This window comes from Phyllobates terribilis, unplaced genomic scaffold, assembly GCF_046119375.1.
Source record: "Phyllobates terribilis strain yellow unplaced genomic scaffold, ASM4611937v1 Scaffold_564__1_contigs__length_1074168, whole genome shotgun sequence".
Taxonomy (NCBI): domain Eukaryota; kingdom Metazoa; phylum Chordata; class Amphibia; order Anura; family Dendrobatidae; genus Phyllobates; species Phyllobates terribilis.
In genome coordinates, this window is record NW_027363324.1 from 520875 (window position 1) to 541432 (window position 20558).

Here is a 20558-nt window from a genome sequence, read left to right on the forward strand (position 1 = left end):
TGTACTATTGTTTTTTGGGAATTGTATAGCACTATTATTTATGCAATATATGTGTATTGGTTTTTGAGCACTCTATAGCACTATTATTTATGTAGTGTATGTGCTATTGTTTTTTGGGCACTGTATAGTACTATTATTTATGCAGTTTATGTGCTATTGTTTTTTGGGCACTGTATAGCACTATTACTTATGTATTGTATGTGCTATTGTTTTTTGGACACTGTATAGCACTATTATTTATGTAGTGTATGTGCTATTGTTTTTTTGGGCACTGCATAGCACTGTTACTTATGCAGCAAATGTGCTATTCTCTTTTTGGGCACTGTATAGCACTATTATTTATGTAGTGTATGTGCTATTGTTTTTTGCACTGTATAGCACTATTATTTATGTAGTGTATGTGCTATTGTTTTTTGGGCACTGCATATCACTATTATTTATGCAGCAAATGTGCTATTGTTTTTTGGGCACTGTACAGTACTATTATTTATGCAGCAAATGTGCTATTGTTTTTTGGGCACTGTACAGCACTATTATTTATGTAGTGTATGTGCTATTGTTTTTGGAGCACTGTATAGCACTATTATTTATGAAATGTATGTGTTATTGTTTTTGGGCACTGTACAGCACTATTATTTATGAAGTGTATGTGCTATTGTTTTTTGGTTACTGTATAGCTCTATTATTTATGTAGTGTATGTGCTATTGTCTTTTGGGCACTGCATAACACTATTATTTATGCAGCAAATGTGCTATTGTTTTTTGGGCACCGCATAACACTATTATTTATGCAGCAAATGTGCTATTGTTTTGGGGTACTGTACAGCACTATTACTTATGCAGAAAATGTGCTATTGTTTTTTGAGCACTGTATAGCACTATTATTTATGCAGCAGATGTGCTATTGTTTTTGGGCACTTTATAGCACTATTATTTATCCAGTATATGTGCTATTGTTTTTGGAGCACTGTATAGCAGTATTATTTAGGTAGTGTATGTACTATTGCTTTTCAGCACTGTATAGCACTATTATTTATGTAGTGTATGTGCTATTGTTTTTTTGGGCACTGTATAGCACTATTCATGTAGTATATGTGCTATTGTTTTTTTTGGGCACTGTATAGCACTATTATCTATGCAGCAAATGTGCTATTGTTTTTTGAGCACAGTATAGCACTATTATTTATGTAGTGGATGTGCTATTGTTTTATGAGCACAGTATAGCACTATTATTTATGTAGTATATGTGCTATGTTTTTGAGCACTGTATAGCACTATTATTTATGTAGTGTATGTGCTATTGTTTTTTGGGCACTGTATAGAACTATTATTTATGTAGTATATGTGCTATTGTTTTTGGGGACTGTATAGCACTATTATTTATGTAGTGTATGTGCTACTGTTATTATGAGCACTGTATTGATCTATTATTTTGGCACTGATATTTGGAGAGTGCATAGCATTGATATTGGGCATTATGTAGCACTATTATTTGGGCATTGCTTGCCAGGTATATGGGCAGTTTATGGCACTGTTATTTGTTTCCTATAACACAATGTAACACATTGACTATGTCTTACCTTGTTTTTCTGTTTTCCATCCATACAGCAGCCATTCTCCGTTTTTCTGCTACAACATCCATCCTGAGAATATAATGGTGTGGCACTGGTATTTGAGCACTGTATGGCACTATTTTATGACCCTGTTTTTGGGCACTGCATTGTACTGTTATTTCAGCACTGATATAGGACACCTTATGGCATTGATATGTGGGCACTATATGGCACTACTACCTGGCCATTGCATGATATTGTTATATGGGTAGTTTATGACACTGTTACAGTATTTGGATACCTTGTGGCACTGTTATTTGGATGCCTCATGGCTCTTTTATTTGTTTCTCATATCAATAGGTAATACCACATTCTTACCTCGTTTTCTCCTTTTTTTTATCCACACAACAGTCATTTTCTGTCTTTCTGCCACAACACCCATCCTGAGAATATAAAACTCTGTTATAAAACTCTGGACAGACCTATTTTAAACTTCAGTGCATGTATTTTGGGCTAAAAATCTTTTTTTGCAATAATGTTTCATTAAAATTCTTGCCTTGTTTGCCTTCTTTAGCCTTTGTGCCGCACTGTCTATTGCTGGCGGCAGAATCAGTTAGCTGGGAGTCCTTCAGTGAGCTTATTGTGAGAGGGATTTAATAACTCTTTTTTTCCGTCTTTTTCGGAACTCCTCAGTTCTTTTGAAAGTTGAGCTAAACTTTGATATAAAAAAAAAAGTTGCAAATTCCCTGGGCAGAATGGGCTCACTTATGCATTCTCAGTAAACTCATTCTGCAACCAGCAAAGAGCCTGTAAAAGCCAAAGTGTACAACATTTTTAATAAAGACCAATTGCAAACATGTTTTTTAGCCCAAAATACAAACATTAAAGTAAAAATATAAACAAAAATTGCCAGGTGTCATCTATATGTTTTAACTAAAGGGAAGAGGCTCAGTTTTGGAGCCAGGAAGGGAGGGAGTTTTCTGCTAACTCCCAGTGAATGACAAACATACTAAACTTTGCCCCCTTTCCCAAATCTATTGATCAAGACGGTAGCCTCAAAGGAGAGATGATAAAATTAAAGCCTCTGGGAAAATGTAGAATCCTTTAGGGATTGTTTTATTGCCATTTTTATCAGAGTAGCATCGAGGATGATGAGAGTAGTCTGAAGTACATGACCAAATATTTCCTGCAGACAATGACCGGGGTACTCACTTTTGCAAATGTCCTGAATCCCTGCAGAATAGGTCGATATCCCGTACAGCGGCACAGATTCCCTGTTGTGGGGACGGTCAGACATTAGATCCTGTTCTGGTTTATGACTAATGTGAATGAGTTTGTATCCAGTCGCATGTTAAAGGGTTAAAAAATAAATCACATTTGCTGCCTTCCAGAAACAGTGTCACACCTGTCCACAGATTGCAGACTGATACTGTAGCTGGTTCCAGTGAAGTAAACTAAGCTGAGCTGCAATACCTCCCATAGCCTGTGGACATGAGTGGCGCTGTTTGCTTTGTAAGAAAGCTGTCCTGATTTTGTAATCCTAGAAACCCCCTTTAAGAAGTTATCTAATCTTATGCACATAAAGCTGACTTATTGTATAAGGCATGAGGCTATTTCATAGAGTTTGTGCTTCGATTCCTCACCGTTTCAAGATCTCTGCTACATCATGAGACTGCCCCGTCCTCATTAACATCATATAAATGTACAGGGGACTGTCCCCCTACCGATCAGCACATTTATCTCCTGAAATACTCTGTGCTGCTATTGCAAGTCTCACAATATCGGTCATCATGTCACCTTGGAAGGCGTCTTCTATCTCCTCCATGCTGGGCTGCGGTGTGCTGCGCAGTAAGGCGTACAGAGACATGACAATCCCGGGCGTGCAGAGCCCACACTGTGAGCCGTGACTCTTTGCTATTCTTTCCTGCAATTGGGAAAATAAGTCAGAAAATTCTGACCACGGCTACTAAGTCTCCCGAATGGCTACAGTGACTTCCAACCAGTCATGTGACAGTTATTGCCAGATGTCTGCCACAGCGTTTACATGGCGGCCAAACATCCATGTCATAGTCACAAGAATCACATCCCGAATTTTGGCTATTTTACCATAATTCTGAGATTAACAAATCCCCCTCTCCTCTCAGTCTGAAGCCCCCTGAGTAGTGTTGAGCATTCCGATACTGACATATCGGGTATCGACTGATATTCGCGGTATCGGAGTTCCGATACTGAGTTCCGATACTTTTAGAATATCGAATACCGGAATCGGAAGTTCCCATAATGCAATGAGCCACTTTGATTGTATTCAGCCAATGAGGAACCTAAGAAGTGTGGGCACATCCTGTTAGGCATGTTAACTAATGGCATGGCTGTGAATGCAGTTAGGGATAGGACGCTGCTGTTCTGAGGGACAGTTTTAGCTACCGATTTGCTTTATTGTGCTTTACCCAGGCTACTTTATAAAGCTTTGCCTTGCAGCGCTAGTGCACAGTGCTCTGCACTGTTCACAGCTGTCTGCGAGGTCTGTGTGTGAGTGCAGCTCGCGCTGTAGTGTGTTCTGCAGCCACGTCTGGTTGTAGTCCGCTCAGCGTGCGTCACTGCCTCATACATTGTGCTTTTATTAGTGCTGCTCATTTTTCCTGATTTCTCCTGTTAGTGTGGTTCCATCCGTATCCAGCTAGATGGCTTCCAAACACACTATATAGGAGTAGATAGAGGAGCCTTTCTGCAGCCCCAGCCAGATTAGTATTAGCCTATTTTTTGCAGCCTCATCTATTGCATTGTAGGTTAACTTCCTGCATTGTAATAGCTACAAAAAGTTTGTGATACTATCGGTTTTACATCTTTGGGCACATCCAGTGTCTTTTTGTGAAGAAAAAAATGTAAAGTTCACCAAACACTCCACTTTACAGTTGTGTAGGCCACATTAGCTCATATTAAAGTCTAGTCCACACTTTATAAAATTAGTGTTTCTTATACCTGTTAGCAGCTGTTCAGGAATAAGCACACTAAGCCCTTACTACTTTTCTGCCTATCTTTATCAGTCTACCAAGATGAAGAAGGCAGGGAGTAAGGCATGTGGGCGTGGGCGTGGAGTTTCTGCAGGGAGAGGACGTGAGGATTCTGTGCCTGCAGGGAGAGGACGTGAGGATTCTGTGCCTGCAGGGAGAGGACGTGAGGATTCTGTGCCTGCTGCGGGCACCAGTGACTCAGCATCCCCCTGTTTTACCAGGGAACAGTCCTTTATGCTCAGCTTTGTAGGAGCTAGCCGTACCCCACTGTTGCGGGAGGACCAAATTGAAGCCGTTGTCGGATGGATGGCAGCTAACGCATCGACTTCAATTAGTTCCAGATCCTCTCAGGTCCTGAGCACTGAAGAGCACCCACCTGTCTCTTCACCACCTGCCAAATTGCCCAGGCAGTCAGAGAGCCCTGGACAGGAGCCATCTCTACTTCTGTTCTCTGAATCTCTTGGCTTGGAAAGAGGGGGCCAGCCAAGCAGAATTCTAGAATTAGAAGAAGAGGTAGTATGCAGTGATGCGCAACCGTTTTGTCTCTCTGAATCTGAAGAGGCGGGTGGGCCAGTGCCTATGGTCAGCAGCACACCTCAGTACGCATCTGATGATGAGACTCAGGTGCTACTTTCTGGTGCATACTGTGCTCTCGAGACTACTCAGGAGAAGCAGTTGTTTGAAGAGGGTAGTGTAAATGATGAGGTCCTTGACCCATCATGGCGTGAGGTACAGGAAGGTGGTGGGAGCAGCTCTGAGGAAGAGATTCCCCGAACAGTCCAAAAAGGAGCGAGAGGGGGGGGGAGAGGCAGACTTGGTTGCCTGTAGCCTTCACTTCGGCACCCATTAGGAGCATGCATCTTCCAAAACCCAAAACGGGCGCTCCCAAGACTTGCAGTACCTGGTCCTTTTTTGACACAGTTGCAGATGACATTTGCTTTGTCAAATGCAAGCTGTGTAATCAGAAAGTGAAAAGAGGGAAAAGTGTCAGCAACCTCAATACCACAAATATGTGGAATCATGTGCGGACCAAGCACGTGGTGGAGTTACAAAGACACACTGAAGACCTAGGCCAACCTACAGCGCCACCTACCATCTCTTCAGCTCGTGTTGTAGCCTCTTCCTCCAGCTCACACACAGCTGGTTCGGCTTCCTCACAGGATCGCCATGGAAGAACCTCTGGCACTGTTGTACAGAGACAGTGTCATTCCACCCACAGCACCACATTCCCTGTCATCCGCACACTCCCAGGCCAGTCTACAGCCATCGTTAGCACAGGCATGGGAGAAAAGGCACCCATACTCTGCAATCCACCCCCGAGCACAGGCTCTGAATGCTGGCATTGCAAAACTACTTGCCCTTGAAATGCTATCATTCAGGCTGGTGGAGACTGACACCTTCCATAACTTGATGGCATTGGCAGTCCCACAATACAACGTGCCCAGCCGCTTTTATTTCAGCAGGCAAGCCGTCCCTGCCCTGCAACAGCATGTGGAGGGAAAAATTAAACATGCGCTACAAAATGTCGTCAGTAGCAAGGTCCACCTGACCACCGATGCATGGACAGGGACGATACCTTTCCCTCACTGCCCATTGGGTAAATGTTGTGGAGCCGGGTACAGATCTTGAGAGTGGCGCTGTACGTGTTCTGCCAACTCCAAGGATTGCAGGAATCCAGTCTGTACACATTGACTCCTCCTCATACTCCAGTTCCTCTGAATCAGCGCTGCAGGAGCCGTCAAGGTCTACCTCCACATCGACCCGTAAACGGTTACCTGTTACGACCGATATGAGCACAGCCGTGGCCAAACGTCAACAGGCCGTATTGAAATTAATTTCTTTGGGGAATCGAAGCCACACAGCACAGGAGCTCTGGAATGCCATCAAGCAGCAGAGCGACGTGTGGTTTGTGCCAGCGAATCTCCAGCCAGGCATGGTAGTGTGTGACAATGGCCGAAATCTGGTGGCAGCTCTGGGCCTAGGCAACCTCACTCACATCCCATGTCTGGCACATGTGTTCAACTTGGTCGTGCAGAGTTTTTTGAGGGAATATCTGGATCTTGATGCACTGCTGCACAAGGTCCGCATAGAGTGCGCTCACTTGCGGCGTTCCAGCATCGCAAGATCGCGCATTGCAGCTCTGCAGCGCCGATTAAGCCTTCCGGAACATCGCATCATATGTGACCTACCCACCAGGTGGAATTCAACGTTACATATGTCGGAGAGGTTGTGTGAGCAGCAGGCAGCAGTAATGGAGTACCAGCTGCAGCAGGCGCAAACAAGTCGCACTGCGCGCCGTTCACACTTCACCACCACTGAGTGGGCCTCTATGAAGGACATCTGTCTCGTTTTGCGTGTCTTTGATTATTCCATGCGGATGGCGAGTGCAGATGATGCACTAGTTAGCATGACTATCCCCCTTATCTGCCTGCTTGAAAAAACACTGCAAGCACTAAGGGAGGAGGTTTTGGAAGAGGTGGAGGATGAGGAGTCACAAATGCCATCTGCTTCTGTACAGTCTGCGCAATGTGGTTCCTCACAAAGGCCTAGGCAGGGGACACTTTGTGAGGAGGAGTCAATGGAGGAGGAAGACATCTGTCCAGAGGAGGGAGGTACACAATGCTCTAGTAGTCAGTATCTAGAGCGAGGGTGGGGTGATGCAGAGCAGACAGATCACGCCTCAAGGAGGGGACAGCGTTTCTTGGCCAGTTGGCAGTCTGCAGCACATGGTTGATTTCATGCTGCAGTGCCTGAGAAACGACCGCTGCATCGCCCACATTCTCAACACAGCTGATTATTGGGTGTCCACCCTCCTAGATCCTCGCTACCGGGACAACTTACAAAGCCTCATAACACCGTTGAACCGGGAGCGTAAAATGCGGGAGTACCAAGACACACTGGTGCATTCCATCATGTTCTCCATTCCACCCGAGAGCAGGGCTGCTAGTGCTTTACAAAGCAGGTCAGTGCGTCGAGGCAGTGGAGGAAGCTCTGCACAAAGAGGGAGCAGAAGCAGCGCCTCAGCACAAGGCAAGACCAGTATGGCCGAAATGTGGCAAAGTTTTGTGTCCCTGCCACAAATGTCTACACCATCACAGATGGCTCCAGTCAGCAGGAGGCTACGTTTCTGTCAGATGGTGACAGACTATGACGCGCCCCTGGGCCTGCTGTGTCGCGCAGCGTCTCGCGCACGGGGGCTTACCCGGAACCGGATCAGATGAGGGTTGTAGTCTCCGAGTGGCGGGGACCCGGTCCGTGCCCAGGGAGTCAACTCAGTGTGTGGCAGTCTTGATAGATGTTATTTGAGTGTCGACTACGCCACCCGTTGATTTGCAGCTATGGAGCTGCCGCTGCAGGGCAGACCGCTGAGGCCGGTGTAGAATTGTGCAGCGTGATAGTATAACCCCCAACGGGAGGGGTATGGCCTCAGGGCAGCCGACGTGGAAGATGAGGGTAGCAGGAACCACTCAGAGACGGTGCGGTGTAATTCAGGGTCTTTACTGGTAACAACGATAGACCCTCCCGGAGTACTTGCTAGCGAACGGGGCCTGGTCAGTCCTTGAGCAGATGGGATCTCCCCTGGCCAGGCGGAGTTGTAGGCCTCCCAAACTTACTGTACTCTTCTGGCTACCTTGCTAGAAGCGGATATAAGTAGCCCACGTCCCTGAGTGTACCGTGTGGTGCTCACCCGTATGGCCGGTGACTCGGGGCCTTCTAATGGCTTCCGCTCCACGATGGCGGCGCTGGTCCCACGCGTGTGACCGTGCCTTCGGGTTTCTGGGCCTGAGGACCTGAAATCCCCTGCCGGTCGGCTTCTGCTGCTGGGTAAGAGTTAGTCCCCACAGCCTCGGACGCCGGGTCCGGTAAGAAAGCTTCTCAGTCAGGGCGAGCTCTGCAGCTGCCAGCCCCTGACTTGTAGTAGTATTGCTCCCACTTAGCTTCTGCTGTTTCTTCCTGTGACTGTTTCTTGTCTCTACTCTCCTTGACTGACTAACCCTGCTTCAGCCCCGGGTTTATATAGGGGAAGGTCTTCCCCTCCCAAGACTGGGCAGGAGGTGTGGCATGCACAGGATCCCTGACCAAAGGACCTCCCACCTGCTCTCAGACATAACATTACATTACTGTGGGAAACCAGACCCCTGGGGTGCCACATTCCCCCCTAGTGAAATTTAGTACTCCGGGACTAAACATATTTTAGAAAAACATAACAAGATATAACAACAATAATAGTACAATAAGAAGAAACACATAAAGGTGGTCACGGCATGTCCGTAACCGGGTGTAGTCTTTGAAGAAAAGCAAGGTGTCCATTTCACCAAAACAGGGAGACGTAACCAGGTAGGGGTTTGTCCTGCCCCGAGTCCTTAACAGTCTTTAGTCCGTCCTGGGTTACGCTCCAACTATGTACAAAGGATTCCCGGTAAATCCACCAAGGACTCCTACAAATAACTAGAAACACAAAATTATACACAAGCAACAATACACAGGTAAACATAAATAAAACAATTTATACACTTCAAATCCTCCAACGTGCAGGTAACTGGCCTCTAGTGGCCCTAGTGGACCTACGGAGCTGACTGTCTAGCCCTGAACTACAGGGTGTAGGAGCTGTCAAGGGTAAACTGGGCAGCTGTCTACCGGCTCTTTGGCTCACTAGGGATATGGCAGGCTCACTGCAAGCAGAGGGTTGATCCTCCTGGTCTGCGGGTGTGGGGTCTTCTGCCTCCTGGACCGGCTGTTCTTCCAGCTCTACCTGTTGCTCCGTAGGTGCTTGGGATGCTGGTTGGAGAAAGGTGAGTACGGGTACCACAACTGCACCATTGACTTGAGTCCAAGACCGAGGGAAGTCCCCGAGCACAGTACTAACCATATCTTCCCTTTCCTCTACGGGTCGATGGTCTTCTTGTTCCTCTTCAGGGTTCCTCAGTTGTTCGGGACACTTCTTCAGGTGGTCCCGGGATACAATGGCTGTAGTTTCCCCTCCGTCTTTACTGATGGTACAAACCTTCGGGTTCTCGTGGCTTGAGGGCAGTACGGTGTACGGGTCCTTCTCCCACTGGTCGTCCAACTTGTGGAGCCGTCTCTTCCTCTTCAAGACCTGCTCTCCGGGTACCAGGGGAACAGCGGGAGCATACTGGTTGTAAGTTTTCTCTTGTCTTTCCCTAGCCTGACAGAGACTTCGCTCCACGCTCTCCTGTACTCTCCGGTACTGCTGCTGCCTCTCTGTGTCCCAGTCTGCTTCTGGTGAAGTGTCCTCGGGTGTCAGGACTCCCATTTCCAGGTCAACAGGTAACTTACCAGGTCTTGCCCTCATTAGGTAAGCCGGGGTACAGTTGGTGGAACCTACCGGGATGTGGTTGTATAGGTCCACCAGATCGGGCAGCTTCTCAGGCCACAGACTGCGTTCTTCCAGGGGCAACGTTTTCAGAAGATCCATTACCACCTGGTTCATTTTCTCACAAAGTGCATTAGTTTGCGGATGATAGGGTGTCGTCCTTATCTTCCGGCAGCCATACAGAGTGCAGAATTCTTGGAAGACCTCCGCTTCAAAGGCAGGTCCCTGGTCTGTCAACACTTGGTCCGGGTACCCGTGTGGACGGCAGAAATGCTGCTGGAAGGCTCTCGCTGCTGTTCGAGCTGTTAAGTCCTTGACGGGGACGACAACCAAGAACCGGGAGTAGTGATCCACGATGGTTAGTGTGTAGACGTAGCCACTTCTGCTTGGGGTCAGTTTTACATGATCCAAGGCTACCAGTTCCAACGGCTGCCGGGTGACGATGGACTGCAGGGGAGTCTTCTGGCTGGCACGATCCTTCCTTCTTAGGTTGCACAGGCCACAGTCTCTGCACCACTTCTCAATGGTTCCCCTCATGCCTACCCAGTGGAATCGCTCGCGCAGCAGGAACTCCAGCTTCTTCCACCCGAAGTGTCCAGCTCCGTCGTGGTATGCCTCCATCACCATGGCTGCGTCTCTTCGTGGCACCACTACTTGCCAGAGTAGTTCATGCGTCCGGGAGTTAACCATTCTGCGGCACAACTTCCCCTTGTAAAGGAACAGTCGACTCCTCTCTGCCCATAGTTGTTTGGCTTCCTCCGGAGCGTCTGGTTCAAGGCAAGCCTCCGGGCGAGTCAGCATCTCCTTCACCAGTCGGACGGCAGGGTCGCTGTCTTGCATTTCCGCCCAGTTGTAGTGAGGTAAGGGGTTCAACGTAGCAGCCTGCTTACTCCTTACCCGGTGGGAGTACTGGATAGTCCCATGACGGTGGAACGCAGGGAGTTCAACTTCTTCCAGTCCCTCCGGATCTTCTCCTTCGTCCGGCAGGTTGGGCATCCTGGACAGGGCGTCCGCGTTGGTATTGGAGCGTCCGGCCCGGTATTTGATTGTGAACTCGTAGTTGGACAGACGGGCCATCCACCTCTGCTCCAGGGCACCGAGTCTTGCCGTGTCCAGGTGTGTCAACGGGTTGTTATCCGTGTACACGGTGAACCGGGAAGAAGCGAGGTAATGCTTAAAGCGCTCGGTGACTGCCCATACTACGGCCAGGAACTCTAGCTTAAATGAGCTGTAATTCTCGGGATTCCTTTCGGTGGGTCGCAGCTTTCGGCTGGCGTAGGCGATTACTCGTTCCTTCCCCTGCTGGATCTGGGACAGTACGGCTCCTAGCCCGATGTTACTGGCGTCGGTGTAGAGGATAAAGGGCTGGCTATAATCCGGGTACGCCAGGATTTCGTCCCCCGTGAGGGCCATCTTCAGCTGGCGGAAGGACTCTTCTTCCAGCTCCTCCCATTTGAAGGGCGGCTTCTGGTTCTTGGCCTTCCGGGACTGGCCTATCAGGAGGGCCTGCATAGGTGCTGCCTTTTTGGTGAAACCGGGAATAAACCTTCGGTAGTAGCCTACCAACCCGAGGAACTGCCGCACTTCTTTTACGCTGGAGGGGCTTGGCCATTCCTTAATTGCGGTGATCTTATCAGGGTCGGGAGCCACTCCGTCAGCGCTCACCACGTGTCCCAGGTACTGCACCTTTGGTTTCAGGAGGTGACACTTGGAGGGTTTCACCTTTAGGCCTTAACTCGCCAGAGCTTCGAACACTTCCGCCAGGTGTTTCAGGTGGTCCTCATACGTCTTGGAATATACGATGACATCGTCCAGGTACAACAGGACCGTCTCGAAGTTTCTGTGGCCCAGACAACACTCCATTAGTCGTTGGAAGGTTCCTGGTGCGTTGCAGAGTCCGAACGGCATGCAGGTGAACTCGCTAAGTCCCATCGGGGTGGTGAATGCGGTCTTCTCCCGGTCCGCCTCTGCTACAGGAACCTGCCAGTACCCGCTAGTGAGATCCAAGGTAGAGAAGAAGTTAGCAGATCTTAAAGCAGCCAATGACTCCTCTATCCTTGGTAAGGGGTACGCATCCTTGTGTGTGATACGGTTGATTTTCCGGTAATCTACACACATCCTCATGGTGTTGTCTTTTTTTCTGACTAAGACTAGTGGAGCTGCCCAGGGGCTACAGCTATCCCTGATCACCCCAGCCTCCTTCATGTCTCTAAGCATCCCCTTGGCGTGTTGGTAGTGTGCAGGGGGTACGGGTCGATACCTCTCTTTTATGGGAGGATGGTCTCCCGTGGGGATGTGGTGTTCTACCCCCTTGACTCGCCCGAAGTCTAACGGGTGTTTACTAAACACTCTCTCGTACTCTTGAACCACCCGATAGACTCCCTGTTTCTGATGTGAGGGAGTGGAGTCAGTACCCAAATGTAGTTGCTGACACCAGTCCTCCTTTGTTTTCTTAGAGCCGTTACCTTCCTCCGGGTGAGATGGAGGCAAGGGTTCCACAGATTGTATAGCATTTTGGTTAATGGTATATAATTTGGCTAGCGTGGCATACCGGGGCAGGTACACTTCCCTCTTCCCGATATTGATTATGCGAACGGGCACCCTCCCATGGCGTACATTAACCACCCCCCGTGCTGTCAAGATGGTGGGCCTACTGTCTGAGTAAACTGGTTCTACCATTGCCTGGTAATCTCTACCTCTCAGACCAATAGCTGCCCGGCACCAAATCATCATTTCACTTTTTGGGGGCATGGCAATAGGAAAAGGGTCACACATTCTTACGCTACCAATCTCACCGCCGGAGAGTTCCACCTGTTGCCGTCGCATCAGTGCCCGGATCTCTTTCTGGAGCACCCGCTGCTCGCCGGAGCTGGCGTTCTTGGCAACCTGCTGTAAAAGGAAAATCACCTCTGCAAGACAATTTTCAATTACATTAGTTCCTAGAGTTATTTTTGGGTGACTCTCATGTTTGTCAATATCTACAATGATCAGTCCCTGTGCTGCCAGTTCGACTCTACCGATTTTGATGGTCACCTCTTTAAATCCGATCTGTGGCACGGGCTGGCCATTGCTGGCGATGATACTCAAGTCGTTGTCAGGGTAGCGGGTAATATCTGAGTCATTCCAGTACTGCTTAAAGAGCACGTACGGGATGGTGGTGACCTGTGACCCGGTGTCCAGTAGGGCACTCATGGGAATGCCATCCAGTACCACAGGCAAGACTGGACGTCCTCCCACATATCTGTCGCGCCAGTTCGATGGGCCTGGTGATCTTTTTCCTGGGGGTTGGCCCTCTACCCCAGGGTGTGCCCGTTTAAAGAACAGTACCTTGCCATATGTCCGGGTTGATTGCAGCGGCGGCAGATGGGTCGTCCGTCTTCGCTGTATCGGTCACTGGGTCTTCCTCTGGCCGGTGGGGTCCTCCTTGGTCGACGCCACGGGATGTCCTCCGGTCCGGATGCCAGCTGGATCTTCCCTGGGGTGGAAACCTGTAAAGACGGCACAGTTCGGGTTAGCGCAGCAACGCTCTTAGCTAGCTCTTGGACCTGATGGTGTAGGTCTGGAGCCGGGTCATTGTCCAAAGCCTGCGCATCAGCTCCCACAGGCCCTGCCGACAAGGGCGCCGCCTCCTGGTGGTAAGTGCTAGCTGGGCGCCTGTGGGTCACAACGCCACCCGGTGCCGGTTCTCGGAGCACCCGGATGGCTCTGTCCTTGAACTGTGCAAAGCCCAGATGGGGATCCTGTAAGGCCATCGCCCGCAACTGGGTTCGGTGGGCATTACAATATAGTCCCTCTATAAATTGTTCGGTCAACAGCCTGTCCTCGTTTCCCACTCCATCAGGGTCGGTCTGCTTAATAGCCCTCAGGGCCTCTTGTAGGTTTAGTGCATAGTCCCTTATACTCTCATGCGCTCGCTGCTTGCACCCGTAGAATCTAAGCTTAATCTCGGCTGAGGTGCGGGTATCAAAGGTATCCTTCAGCCGGGTTAGTATCCCTGCGACAGTCTTCCTCCCAGGTGGCCAGGATTTTACTTCCCTTTTGGCTGCCCCGGTTAGTTGGGCCACCAGGATGCTCACTTTTTGCTCTTCTGTGAGGGGGTACACCTGGAAGAGGCTATCCAGCTTTTCTCTAAAGTCATGCAGGGTATGTGACTCCCCTGAGTACTGGGGTAGCCAAGCTGCTCCCGGGATATAGGGCATGGTGAAGGGCATAACTGCAGCAGCGGTGGCGTTGGCGGGGGTTGAGGCAATGAAGCTCTCCTCCGCATCCGACATCTTCCTCCCCCCTAGTGGACCGTGGCCTACCTTGCGATGATCCTGTTCCGTAGGCCGCGGCTCCGCAGTAGATCGTCAGGGTTGAGGACCTTCCGTCGCGCTCCGGTGACGTCGGCGTCTGCTGGGCTCCTTCCAGGACCTTACGCAACGTCCGGACGTGAGGCGGGGCTTCAGTTCTCGCGCGCTTTCGGAGTCCACGCCTCTCTTCTTCCCGCGCGGCGTCCTCAAGATGGCGTCCAACGGCGGGAAAACTCCACGGATGGCGGGAAGAAGGCTGAAGATGGCGCCGGATGGCGGGAATCTTCACCGATGGCGGGAAAACTTCACGGATGGTAAGTTTTAAAAGTCTCTTTTTCAGGCACGCAGTACCCGGTGGTTGCGGGCACGAAATCCTGCCGACTACGCCAAAGTTGACGCGCCCCTGGGCCTGCTGTGTCGCGCAGCGTCTCGCGCACGGGGGCTTACCCGGAACCGGATCAGATGAGGGTTGTAGTCTCCGAGTGGCGGGGACCCGGTCCGTGCCCAGGGAGTCAACTCAGTGTGTGGCAGTCTTGATAGATGTTATTTGAGTGTCGACTACGCCACCCGTTGATTTGCAGCTATGGAGCTGCCGCTGCAGGGCAGACCGCTGAGGCCGGTGTAGAATTGTGCAGCGTGATAGTATAACCCCCAACGGGAGGGGTATGGCCTCAGGGCAGCCGACGTGGAAGATGAGGGTAGCAGGAACCACTCAGAGACGGTGCGGTGTAATTCAGGGTCTTTACTGGTAACAACGATAGACCCTCCCGGAGTACTTGCTAGCGAACAGGGCCTGGTCAGTCCTTGAGCAGATGGGATCTCCCCTGGCCAGGCGGAGTTGTAGGCCTCCCAAACTGACTGTACTCTTCTGGCTACCTTGCTAGAAGCGGATATAAGTAGCCCACGTCCCTGAGTGTACCGTGTGGTGCTCACCCATATGGCCGGTGACTCGGGGCCTTCTAATGGCTTCCGTTCCACGATGGCGGCGCTGGTCCCACGCGTGTGACCGTGCCTTCGGGTTTCTGGGCCTGAGGACCTGAAATCCCCTGCCGGTCGGCTTCTGCTGCTGGGTAAGAGTTAGTCCCCACAGCCTCGGACGCCGGGTCCGGTAAGAAAGCTTCTCAGTCAGGGCGAGCTCTGCAGCTGCCAGCCCCTGACTTGTAGTAGTATTGCTCCCACTGAGCTTCTGCTGTTTCTTCCTGTGACTGTTTCTTGTCTCTACTCTCCTTGACTGACTAACCCTGCTTCAGCCCCGGGTTTATATAGGGGAAGGTCTTCCCCTCCCAAGACTGGGCAGGAGGTGTGGCATGCACAGGATCCCTGACCAAAGGACCTCCCACCTGCTCTCAGACATAACATTACATTACTGTGGGAAACCAGACCCCTGGGGTGCCACAACTACATGTCTTGCCCTCTCAGTGTACTCCCAGACGGCTCTTCCCCCTTCAAGTTTTGGGTCTTTAAGCTGGATACATGGCCAGAGCTTAGCCAGTATGCATTGGAGGTGCTGGCTTGCCCTGCTGCTAGTGTATTATCGGAAGGAGTCTTTAGTGCCGCAGGTGGTGTACTAACAGACCGTCGCATGCGACTATCCTCCGATAACGTTGACCGGCTTACTTTTCTGAAAATGAACAAGGCCTGGATCTCGCATGACTTTGCCAGTCCTCTTCCAGATTAAATAATTGGTTGTCAACAGTATCCAGGTCTCCTGTTGTGTTCATGTTTCTACCACCTGAAATGTAATCCCTGGGCTCCAACACCGCTAGTTGCTGCAATTTCTCCTGCTCTGTCCAAATTCACACTACTACTGATTTTAAACTTGCTCCAATTAGGCCTCTGGCTCCTCTGTTTTCAGTATTTACCCTGGGCTCCAACACTGCCAGTTGCTGCTCAGAAGTGCCATCTGCACAGTCAACACTTGCTCCAGTGTTATTGGGGTTCAGTAACGTCAGCTGATCCCCCTGCTGTGTGTCCGGCAATTTCTCCTGCTCTGTCCACATTCACACTACTACTGATTTTAAACTTGCTCCAATTAGGCCTCTGGCTCCTCTCTGTTTTTAGTATTTATCCTGGGTTCCAGCACCGCCAGCTGTTTCCCAGCAGTGTCTTTGACACGGGTACTCCCTCCTGCCCAGCCTGGTTCCAGCACGCCAGCTGTTTCCGGGTAGTGTCAACGTCACTTTGCCTTCAATACGTTGTCCTGTCGTGTTGCAGTCGGGTTAGCTGACTATGGTGCCTGCAGTTTAGGTATCTCCTATGGGCTGTGGGATCTCGCAATGAAGGCTGGTTCCATAGTGCCAATGGGACAAGCACCCCCTGTAGGACTGTGGGTTTTGGTAACTCCGGCCGGCTCGCGGCCTTGCAACTTTTTTTTTCATGGGTACCTTCTGCTGCCTATCCGAGTTCCAGTACCATTAGCTGGTCCTCGGTAGTTCCATTGGCTCTTGTACCTTCTGCTTCCGATCCAGGTTCCAGTACTGTCAGCTGGTTCCAGGCAGTGCCTTTGGCTTAGGTGCCTCCTTCTCGGTATCCGAGTTCCACCAATGTCTGCTGGTCCTTGGTAGTGCTTTCTGGCACAGGTACCTCCTGCTTAGTAACCGGGTTCCAGTACCGTCAGCTGGTCCTCGGTAGCTCCATTGGCTCTTGTACCATCTGCTACCCATCCAGGTTCCAGTACCGTCAGCTGGTCCTCGGCAGTGTCTTTGGCACGGGTACTCCCTCCTGCCCAGCCTGGTTCCAACACGCCAGCTGTTTCCAGGTAGTGTCAACGTCACTTTGCCTCCAATACGTTGTCCTGTTGTGTTGCGGTCAGGTTAGCCGACTCTATGATGCCTGCAGTTTAGGGTGATTCCTTTGTGGACTGTGGGATCTCGCAATGAAGGCTGGGTCCATAGTGCCAATAGGACAAGCACCCCCTGTAGGACTGTGGGTTTCGGTAACTCCGGCCGGCTCGCGGTCTTGCAACTTTTTTTTTCATGGTTACCTTCTGCTGCCTATCTGAGTTCCAGTACCATTAGCTGGTCCTCGGTAGCTCCATTGGCTCTTGTACCTTCTGCTACCCATCCAGGTTCCAGTACCTTCAGCTGGTTCCAGGCAGTGCCTCAGCCTTTGTACCTTCTGCTATATTTCCAAGTTCAAGCTTTTTGAAATGGTTTTTGGAAATCACTCTGGATCTCCAAGACGACCCTGAAGACGACGACCCTGAAGACGACGACCCTGAAGACGACGACCCTGAAGACCACGACCCTGAAGACGACGACCAAGATACAGAAGATCAAGAAGCATAAGACTAAAAATCTGAGCAAAAGATATTATCTAAATTATAAGCAGAAGAAGACTAAGCAGTGTATGGGGGTGAGTCCGTTCCTCCTCGTGGTGCCCCTGGAAAAGACCTGCTGCTGCAGGCCAAACTGAACGCGGACAAAACCTGTTGTAAATCTTTTGTGACAGGCAGAACGGAAGGTGTAATCTTCAAACTTTTATAGATAACAACTACAGCAATGCCTGTCACAAATAAGAATATGATGAAGAAGAAGAATGTGAAGAAGATGAAGAAGAAGAATATGAAGAATGTAAAAAAAAAAAAAAAAGAATAATAGGAAAAAGGTGAAGATGAATAAGGTGAAGAAAAAGTTGATGAAAAAGATGCTGCTGCTGAGGATGATGAAGGAGAAAGTGTGGGAGAAGTAAAAAAGAAGGTGAAGAGCACGGAAGTAGTGAAACATAAATATCTGACAAAATATAAAAAAGCTTAACATAGTCAATATTTTTGTAACTCAGAACGTCTTAAAAAAAATATTAATTCCTGCTATTCCATTTCATTGGGCTAAACCTCTATGCCTTTATTGTCTCCCCCAATACATTCTACATTATTGTTAGTTGTTTTCCTTCATGTAGAATTAACATACAAGGAAAGAAAGGGTTTATTTTCATTCCGATATTTGTGTCCCATTGACTTGCATTGGTTTCCGGTATTGGAATCGGCGATATCCGATACTTTTTGGGTATCTGCCCGATCCAATCCGATCTGATATTTCCTGATATCGGAAGGTATCGCTCAACACTATTGTAGACATACTTTGGTCTTGGGGAAATAGTGGAGAACTCTCGGCCAAGTGTCCCTGGGTTTGCGGGAGTCGGGAAAATTGTTTGGCCGCAGCTATATATTGTGTATGGGGGGTTTATACTGGAAGCAGAGCGTTTTTGCTTGAACCGATAATCCACTAAGTATCAACATGAGTGGAATAAGGCACCATGTGCCTCGTGCCTTGGGAATGTCACTAACTAATTCTTTGTAGAGTCTAACAACATAACATAACATAGCTGCTCCACATCAATTCACAACTAAAACTCATGGTCCTCAAATGAAACCCAGTAAGACTTCTTAGAGTATCTGTCTTCTAAAGTTTTGTCTTCTCATCCAACTACCATCCTCACAGGAGAGTCAATACTACATGAGCATCAATACTATATCCTAAAGGGTTAATGTGAGGGCTACACAACTATTGCCATGCGCTGGTACAGAATTGGACCTGCCATATAACACTCTGTCCAAATGACTGACAAGATCCCTACAAAGTCTCCACAATTCTGACCTCAGAAGGTTACAATTCACATCAAACTTCATTCCCAATTTCCTTTTACATTCAATTTTTTAGCAATGTCAATGGAATTTGGGCTCCCCTAACAATGGGTGAAAGTCAAATGATGTTGTACACCAGGCTTTCCATGACGCAAATAGTTAAATAGCCGTACCCTCAAGGTTCAAAAATACAAGGAATTTCCCCCTCTATTAATCACTCCATCCCACGATAAAAAAAAAACATCAAAAGGTTCTCCACTATTGCCCCCTTAAACCCAAGACTAAAATAGGTCTACAACAGACAGAAACCATCAAAAAGTTCTCCACTATTTCCCCAAGACCAAAGTATGTCTACAATAGTGTTGAGCGATACCTTCCGATATCAGGAAATATCGGATCGGATTGGATCGGGCAGATACCCAAAAAGTATCGGATATCGCCGATTCCGATACCGGAAACCAATGCAAGTCAATGGGACACAAATATCGTAATGAAAATAAACCCTTTCTTTCCTTGTAGGTTAATTCTACATGAAGGAAAACAACTAACAATGTAGAATGTATTGGGGGAGGTGGTTGCCCAAATCGATGGGAACAGTGCTCACAGTGAAACATGAAAAGCCGGCAATTCATCAGTGGCATACACCGATACCTGACAATTTAGAACAGAAAGAATAGAGCATCACACATACATTAGATAGATAGAAACATGTCAGTCACATATATAAGAAGTACAGTGACAGTGTTTATTACTGTACTTGTCATTTAGTGTTAAAATATAGGATTTATTAAATAAAAAAAATTGTTGTGTGGTTCCCCATAATTTTAGTCTCTAGCGGAGGTTAAGCAGACGGCTGGGGCAGATGTTTGAAGCCTGGGAAGGGGGTAATACCCACAGAGCTTCCCAGGCTACTAATATGAGCCCCCAGCTGAATACCTAGCCTTTACTAGCTATTAAAATGGGGGACCCCCAAAAAAATGACGTGAGGTCCCCCCTATTTTAATAGCTAGCAAAGGCTAGGCAGACAGCTGGGGGCTGATATTAATAGCCCAGGAAGGGTGCCATGAATATTGGCCCCCTCCCAGGCTAGAAACACCAGCCGTCAGCCACCCCAGAAATGGCGCATCCATAGGATGCGCCAATTCTGGCACTTAGCCTCGCTCTTCCCACTGCCCTGTAGCGGTGGCAGTGGGGTAATAGGGCTGGGGTTGATGTCAGCTTATAATGCCAGCTGACATCAAGCCCAGTTTAGTAATGGAGAGGCGTCTATAAGACACCCCCATTACTAACCCCATAGTCAAAGTTAAAAAAAAACACCAACACCCAGAAAAAAGTCCTTTAATTGAAATAAACACACAATTCTTTATTGTTCTAAATTAAACCATACCTACCATCACGCCCATTCCATCTGAAGCCAACGATCTCCTGCAATAAAAGTAAAATAATAAACCAACATCATCCTTACCTCTCCATGGTTCCCAGGACGGCTCTAGCTCTGCTAAATTCACATGACAGGCCGGATCGCAGCCGAAAGCTGCCATCCAGCTTGCCATGCCGCAGACACTGAGAAGCGCAGGCATGCTTGCGCTCCTCAGTGTCTGGCTGTGACGGCATCCAGATGAGCCGGGTTCATGTCCAATGAACTCGGCTCACCTCATGCACGTCACTGACAGCGTGGGAGATTTCTCCTGCGGTGAGCGTGAGAGACTCGGCTCATCTGGATGCCATCACAGCCAGACACGGAGGAGCGCAAGCATGCCTGCGCTTCTCAGTGTCTGCGGGATG

The 20558-nt window shown here is 48.9% G+C and overlaps 1 protein-coding gene across 1 annotated transcript in view; it reads right to left on the reverse strand.

The window, feature by feature from the left end:
- Nucleotides 1-20558, reverse strand: part of LOC141233116 (Golgi resident protein GCP60-like) — a 172426-nt gene that overhangs the window by 87841 nt on the left and 64027 nt on the right. Inside the window, exons 4-6 of the mRNA XM_073667864.1 lie at nt 3351-3477; nt 2766-2827; nt 1932-1996 (exon numbers count right to left, since the gene is read on the reverse strand). Coding sequence (XP_073523965.1) covers nt 1932-1996; nt 2766-2827; nt 3351-3420 — 197 coding nt within the window. The 5' untranslated portion in view covers nt 3421-3477. The remainder of the gene's footprint in view (nt 1-1931; nt 1997-2765; nt 2828-3350; nt 3478-20558) is intronic.